Source organism: Balaenoptera acutorostrata, chromosome 6 (genome assembly GCF_949987535.1).
Source record: "Balaenoptera acutorostrata chromosome 6, mBalAcu1.1, whole genome shotgun sequence".
NCBI classification, from domain to species: domain Eukaryota; kingdom Metazoa; phylum Chordata; class Mammalia; order Artiodactyla; family Balaenopteridae; genus Balaenoptera; species Balaenoptera acutorostrata.
The window spans coordinates 53,466,658-53,474,915 of NC_080069.1; the positions used below are offsets into that span (position 1 = coordinate 53,466,658).

Sequence of the window (8,258 nt, forward strand, 5' to 3'; positions counted from 1 at the left end):
CTTCCACTCCTGATGATTGACACCATTACTTTAACCATAGGGATGTCGGACAACACTACTACCAAACCTCAATTTCCTCACATTCGATTTAGTGGTTGGACAAAATAATCTGTAAGATTATTTAAGTTCTAAACTTATTGTAAAGGGTATGAAATGTATAAAGCATTGTGTAAATTAAGTTTTAAAATTATAAAACATTTTTAAAAATTTGAATACTGCCCCAAATGGATGTTCTCCCCAATTCAAAAAGCAAATGGATACATGCACATCATTATATAAACCACATAAAGAATCCAGCAACTCTAGCACTGTTGTATTGTTATATCAGATCTCTACTGTATAATGTTAACTTCTTTGAGGGCACATTTTACATTCTGTATCCTCTAATAGCATCTAGTACTTTTTTAAAAATAGGATTCGATAAATGAATTAATGCAATGGAAACATCTTAAGAATCACCAAGGATTCCAACCTGATTGGCCAATGGCATTTAGGAGATTCAAGAATCCCATGAAATTGTATTCAAAACTGTGTCTGTAGGCCATTTTGCAGAGTTCTTTGGTTTTATCAGAGTCTCAAAGAGATCTACCATCCAAACTGATTCCTTCACTCAGTATATATTAATTGAATATCAACTACTTGCCAAGCATTGTACCATGTTTTAGGCTTAGAATCTAAAAGTTTTTTTTATAAATAATGAATATTGATTGTATCAAATCTTTACAAGATCTGCTTTCTCACACTCACACCATTAAAAATAATGCATATTCTATTAAAAATATTTACATCTTAAATCAGCATCAGATACTATGCAGTTATCTAATATGATATTTGCTGGTAAAATGTACTTTAGAAATATTGATGTATTTTTTATCTGGCTCCATGGAAAAGCCTTCATGATGATAGAACCAATAGGGCTTATGTGTATAATAGATAGATAGACAGACAGGTATATAAACACACACACATACACATAATTTAAGAAATCCATAGTAAATCATGCTGTTCAAATTGTTTAAACCATCTCTAATTCATCAATTATTTTACACCACAGCTGGGTTTCCATTTATTCCTGACAATAGAATAGAGCTGCTGTCCTTTAAAAAATAAATGATGACATATAAAGAAAACTTCATAAAACTGTTTTGTTCTCAGGGACTTTCCACTGACTGAAATAAATAGCTTTCAAATTCTCTAGATGGAGAACAAAAGTAATTTTAAAATCTCAAGAAAACCTCTAAAATTTAATGACAATTTTCCCCCTTTGGAAATATTTTCTCTCTCCTCAATGCAGCAAGCATTATCTATCTAGAGTCAATCAATATTTATATGAGCAGCTATTTAAGTTTTCAGAATAAAATTATTTTTACCTTTGAGAATGGCTGCCATATTCCTGCCACAAACATTTGGAAAGGGATATTCCCCCAGATACAAGCATAAGCATACTTAAAGATATAAATCCTCATCCACAGTAGATGTTCTCTTTATAATATGAAAATTCAAAACAGCGTGATCCAAGATGGCCATTTCAAAAAATGGTTACCTTATACTATTAGGAAACCATTTGTTTCTAATTCCTATACTCTACCAGAACTTAGTTGCAATTAGTGATAGTGGCCAGGAGATGGAGCATTCTCATTTTCTAAGATTTACTTCATAGGCCTTTGTGTATCTCACAATGTTTACTTTAAAGAGAAATGTTTTATTAACGGCACTTATCACAAATGGCAGAGATGAATGAAAAATAAGACATTCAGAAAAAAAATAAGGAATTAAATTTCTCAAAAGTTTAACTTACAACTAATCACTTATATGTGAATAAAGTACTTTAAAATACTTTGAATAAGCTTTTTCTCTCCTGTGTACAAGAAACAGAAGGAGAAAAAAAAGCGTTTAAAATAATAATTATTTAGAATTACCTCAGTTTTTCAATTATTCCTTCTGCTTCATGTTACATAATGCTGGACTGCTTTATAATGTATGTTATAATTATAAACTCCATTTTTTTCAATGAAATAAAAACAAGTACAGTTTTAAAATAAGAATTTTATAACTGATATCTTAGGGAAAAAATTCATTACAGTAAACATATTCCCTGAAATGGCTTTATTCAAGGCACAAAGAATGTTTAAATGTTTCTTTCACTTAATAAATGCTAAAGAAGAGTCTTTAGATCTCAAATCTATTATACTGCTCGTAAAAAATATATATATATATATAGCATTTTTAAAGCCCGGTAATCCACTCCCATACATAGTGAACACATTAACAGATGTGGGTATGTGTGGGTGTGAGGGTTATATTGCATGCTTCTAGAAATATTCCAAAACGGGAGGTAGGCAGATGCATTACATGTTGTTCTGATTTGGCCTTGAATACAGTCTGCCACCAATTGCTGAATCTTTGATGGGAAGGTAAGAAGAATCCCTAATCATCCCTGAAAAGGCATAATCCAAAGCTGGTCGAAAAGGCAATGCTGGTGCCAACCCAGGAGTTAGGTAGGGAGACATGAAACCAGACAGCCCTCTTCCTGGAGAGGAATATGCCAGCCGTAATGGACTGATACCTAGTCTAGGATTTAAGCTGTAGAGACTTGAATCACCTCCATAAGAAGCAGAAGTACTGTGAAGGGGAGAGAAAGCTGATTTATTTCCTAGAGTTCCAAAACCAATTCCAGCTAAACTTAAATTCGAAGCTCTCTGAAAAGCTGTATTTTCCAATGCTCCTGAGCTTGCTAGGTCCCTGGTGTCTGCTTTGTGTTCTTTCCCATTTAGGACCTGTTCAATGGCTTGGACCACATCCCCTTTGCAGAACTGCAGAATGCCTTCTAGACGGCTGCGTCTGTAACTTGGGAAAATCTTGGTAAGGATATCAAGAGGGTCTCTTGGTCTAGAGGACACAGTGGGAAGGCTGACTGTGTTATCAGTGAAGTCTTTGGCCCACTCACTTTCATTTCCTGATTCCAGATCAGACGATGACAGGGACCTGGGACTCTCTTCACCTCCTGACTGCTCCCCAGGATGAGGAGACTGAATGCCATCATCCTTGTTTGGGTTTTCTGAAATAGATGACCTGATGTTTTGTTTTCCAGTGACATCATTAGACTTAGGAGATGATCTCGGGGTAAATTGATGGGATTTAGACACCAGTTCTTCTTGTCCACTCTGGCATGAGTCACATTTACTCTCTTTTTGTCCTGGGGAAGAGGAAAAAAAGGAATGAAACAAAGGGAAAACTTCCGAGAACACAGTACTGCCCACTCAAAATTAATGCTGGATAAAATAACTTGTTTACTCATAGTATATCAATAATACTTATTAATCACTGTAAGAGACTTTAATGAACAAGAATTATAAAAGATCATTTGGAAAGGCAGGTGTTGGAACAGTGGGAAAATGCTATTTATTATGTCATTTCAGGATCACAAAATTATATAATATACAAATGCTGTAGTTATTTAGGAATCAGAAGATGAAAGTCTATTGTTACCCCCAAACTGTTAACTTAACACCAATATTTCACACTATTTGCCCATTTGGTGATTGAAGATTTTCCTAAATGTTACCCAAGTTTTGTTGTTATCCGCGGGAGGGTTTTTTTCCCACAATGACACTATGCACAAAGAACTAAATAGAACAATTGTTTAGATAAGAAATCAGAAGAAGGAACAATCTTAGTATGAAAATGAATATTCTATTTAGTCACTAATGATAAATTTCAACAACTATTTTTTTAATGCTCACATTTCAGGTTCCAATTAAGTTACCTGAATAATGTGAGAAAATAACAAAATTGTTGATTTCATTTCAAATCTAAACCAATAATGACAACTGCTGTACCAATCTCAAATCATACCAGAGCTTGCATGTTTCATTTTATGTGAGACAATACAAAGTTGGTATTTTTTCATAATCCTCTGTGAAATATGGACTTTCTTTTTAAATCTCTAGGAAATATCAATAAAATAGTTTACAATCAAATTGTTTCTAAAATAAAATTATTAACTGCACTATTTTCACTACTGCAATCTGTGTATATTTTCAAAGTGTCTTGTAAAAAAACATTTTGGTCGTATGCTTTAAATCGCAACTCCTTTCCAATATTAAGGGCAATTTTCAAAAAATGTTTTTACACTAAAACCTGATTTTCTACCTCAACATGTTGAGTATATGAATATTAATAAAACAATACTATCTTTAAAAACCTTTTGCAAGGCTAATGCCAGGAAAATAATAACAAATAAATTTTATTTTGGTTTACATTTCCTATAGATATATTTTATCTCTATTTCCATTAGAAAGAGTAAAATGTCAATGGGGTACTCAGAGTTTTACTGTCAAACTTTCTTTTTGTACAATGTTTATGAATGTAACAAAACATACATTGCCTAAAGCAGTGATTTGCAAACATGATTTGCAATACTATGTTTTCTCAAGGAGCGGTCCTACATTCTAAACAAATATCTACAGCTTATTTTAAAATTAAAGTGTGTACAATTTAGCACTTTGAGGGTTAAAATGCTGTCATTACATCAAACATATGACAAAAGGTGCTGCTCCTGCAAAATCACAAAGACTCTAGTATTTTCACCTTAAATAAAACAATAAAACCTATCTAACGAAGTAAAGATAGATTAGCCTTGGTCTGCCATTCCATTTTATTTATATATGATTCACCACATATGACCCCCTGAACATGTAAGGTATCAAAATTTCACCTCTACAGTAACTTATGCATAAAATAATTTTTGTTATTACATTGTATTTATGGAATACAATATAATGTAATGGAATACTGATTGCATAAGACTATCTAGAAAATAAGCTATCTTTAAAATACTGTGATATCATTTACATCACCTCTGTTCCCTCAACTCCTACAGCTGGTCTTACTTTACTTTTATCATTGTATGCTATGTCTTGTACGGTAGTTTTGGGACACACATAGTTTTCCTTCTTTCGAATATAATGTTCTTTTGTGTAGGAAAATCTTATTCGCCTCTGCATCACTGTTAGTCTTGGTCTAGTGAATAAATAGACTACTACAGTTCATGGATATTGTATAAAAGGAGGCAGTTAGTTTAGAAGCAGCTTTTCAAAAAAGAAGGTCAACTGAGGCAAACAATAAAATAAAATAATTGACCCCATAAAATAGCACCCACCCCCAAAAAATCACATAAATAAATCAATGCCTAGCAGAGAGCTGTCAGTCAAATCTCACTGTCAATTTAGTTTGCAGAATTTTAATTTTTACTTCTTTTTATAGCAGTTTTGCTTAACAGCTTCGTTCTTCAGCCCTCTTTCATTTTTCATGAGAAATGTTTAAGCCCATTTTGTCCACTGACATAAACTAGAACATGGACAAAAAGATGACCCAGGTGAAAACAAAATCATATATGCCTTATTTAAGTAGAGAGAGACTCTTTTCAAAAGCACAAAAGTACATGCTGTGATCTGTTAAGAGCTGCAATTTTCACAATTCAAGGAAGTGTTCTAATTAATAACTTACTATATCATTATCTTATAATTTCATATGATACAACCAGTCTCAGATTTATACAAAAATACCAAAGTGACCTACTTCTAGGACTAAGAAATTCACTAAAATACAGTGAGATTTACATTAGCATGAAAAGTTAAGTTGGGATAACCCTAGTCAAAAAGAAAATCTTTTTTACCTAATACAGGGGGTGAAGACAATTTGCAGTCAATAAATAAGAGGAAAAAAAAACTTCTTGGATAAGAAATCGCTAAGGATAAGATCCCCAAGGATAAGAAATTCTTGGACTTTGAAATTCATACCAATGTTTTTACAAACTTGATTTTAGAAAACCTAAATTTCTTTCCTATGAGAAGAGGTGCAACTGCAAATGTTAGAGTTTTCTACACTTTTGGAGGCTGAAAAGCAGTTGAAGAAAAGGGATAGAATGCTTAAAAATTTTAAGGGAAGGGAGTAAAAATGTTTTGGTAGATTTCAGTCTCTTCCCCACTTCTAGTTGGTTTGTCCCAAAGGTAAAGAACTGTACTCCCAACCATAAGTGAGTTTTCCATGCAAGATCAGATGAACTCTGGTTTTACAACTGAAAATAGTACAGAGCAAGCTCAAAACGTAGCTCCTCTCATTAAGCTTTTCACTCAATGCCCGCTCTCTACTCTCACAGAGAAAATCACAGCAACTTGGGCACAAACTCCATTCCTAGAATGAGTTCCTCAACTGATCACTTGCACTTGACTTTTTCATTTCTTTATCCTATCACCTAAGCTTTAGGTCCTAAGGGAACAGAAAGCCCTTCTGAAGTGAATGTGTCAGGTCTCTAACACCCTTACTAACATTCATATCGCAGAGCAGTTTACGAGAACTTAAATGCTTCTTTTAAACAACTTTTCTTGCCCTCCTCCATGCCACAACTGCTTATTTCAAAGATTTTTTTCTTCAAAACAACCGTTTTTCTTTTGCAAAGAGCAAATGTAAGATCTACTCACCTTGTTTTTCCTCTGTATAATCTGGCTGGAAAATCTCGAAAGCAGGAGTCGCCAGACCACTAGCCTGTCTCGAGGCACTCAGTCCCAGTGCACTCACCGTCGCAGGGCCGCTTGCTGTGGTCTGGGGATTCTCCGTTCTGCTGCTGCCTCCTCCGGATGATCGACCCCCGGGCCCTGAGGGTCCAGAGTACAGAAGCCTCTGCAGCGCCCGGGCTTCGCTCTCCTCCTGGGCCTGCTGCCTGCGCAGCGCCACCTGTGCGGCCATGACGCGCTGGCGCTCAGCTATCAGGGTGCACTTGGCACACGCGCAGTCCCGCCAGCGGCAGAAGCGCTTGTGGCCCTTGAGGGCTGACACGACTCCGTGGTTGCGACAACGGGCGCACTTGGGTGTCCGTGGGTAGCCGGCCACGGCGCCCACCCCCCTTTCCACTCCGGCAGGCGGCGGGCAGCCTCCGCTTCCCGCGGTGGCGGCTGCGGCTGCCCGCAGAAAGAGGCTGGACGGGCGCAGGAAAGTTGGAGGAACAGGTATCCCCGGGGGTACCGGTAACACTGGAGACGGGGGCGGAGGGGCCGCTGCCACCAGCCCCGGGGCCAGGTGGGGTGGGCCGCTGCCGGTTCGGTCTCTACTGCCACACTGTGACTGCTCCATTTCCGAGAAGTGTCTGGTGAGGGCTCGCCACAGAAGAGTGCGCTGTCCACAGCTAACCCTGCTGGGATGCGAGGGCCGAGAGGACCAGCCTTGGTCCCGCTGCTTCCCACCCACACACCGACAGAGTCTGGCACAATTCCCGTGAAGAACTGGGGGACAACCGATCCCCACAGCTGGAAGCTCTAAGAGGCGCAGATGCCACTGAGCCTCTTAGAGTCCTGGGGCGCTAAAGTAATGCCCGGTGCTCCGCGCGCCTTCGCCTTCGGAGCAGGAGAAAGCAAGACTGCAGAGGCTACCCCGCCCACCGGGTCTACTGGCCAAGGGCTGAAACCCGGGGAGGGAGGGCCAGGGGCGGAGAGTGGGGACCTGACCGTCTGGGAGGAGGGGCGGTGGGAGACAAAAGAAACTGTCCCCACACACATACACAAGCCCCTTTCTCCCACCTGCTTCCCCATTTATTCCTCAATGTATATTTTTTGTAAGATAACCTTCACTCCCTCCCCCCATGCCTCTTACTACCCTTCTTAAATTAGGCAAGATTTGAAGTTCTTTCCCCAGTTCCTCGCTCTTCTTACGAAAGTTTGAAGATCTGGACATGGAGTTCTCCTTTTCTTTCCTTTTCCCAGATGAAGTCTTTAGGATGGTAGCATGGCCAATATTAATGAGAAAGCACAGCTTAACAAGCTGGAAATATCACCCACACCTGAAAGGTGCCTTATTTTAAACGGGTCTTAGGGCTGCGTCGAAACAGTGGATAAGTATTTAAGGGACCTGATTCACATTCAGAATCTTCTCATGCATTATGTTTATTTAGAGATGCAAATTTGGATTCTATATATCGTTATATTTTGAAATGTTATTACCCAAAGAAGTCTTTATGAATTTCTTATCTAGAACTATTTATACATAGCAACTGTGTTAAAACTATTTCAAAAATACTTCACGTTTCTGTTGTACAGTATTGGGGAATGTCATGTAGACCATTCTTTAAACATGCTATCATTAAATGCACTCTTGAAATATGCATTTAATGCCTTTAATTGTAAGAAAAGATCATATTGCTTTTAAACCAAAAGACCATTTGAGGCAGAAAATTCATGACTGTCTGTTCCTTAAAGAAAAGAAGA

General features: G+C 37.7%; 1 protein-coding gene across 1 annotated transcript; it reads right to left on the reverse strand.

Annotated features, from left to right (window-relative positions):
• Window positions 1–2,282: 2,282 nt before the first annotated feature.
• DMRTA1 (DMRT like family A1) lies at window positions 2,283–7,131 on the reverse strand. The gene is made up of 2 exons (XM_007176826.2): window positions 6,483–7,131; window positions 2,283–3,196 (listed from the first exon to the last, which is right to left on the reverse strand). Exons 1-2 carry the CDS (start codon window positions 7,129–7,131, stop codon window positions 2,349–2,351), a joined length of 1,497 nt encoding a protein of 498 aa, XP_007176888.2. The 3' UTR covers window positions 2,283–2,348.
• Between the last annotated feature and the right edge of the window lie 1,127 nt (window positions 7,132–8,258).

Coding starts and splice junctions, on each gene's coding strand:
- DMRTA1 (XM_007176826.2), bottom strand. CDS start 7,131: ATGGAGCAGTCACAGTGTGGCAGTAGAGACCGAACCGGCAGCGGCCCA. Junction 3,197..6,482: donor TTATACAGAGGAAAAACAAG/GTGAGTAGATCT, acceptor CCTCTTCCCCAG/GACAAAAAGAGAGTAAATGT.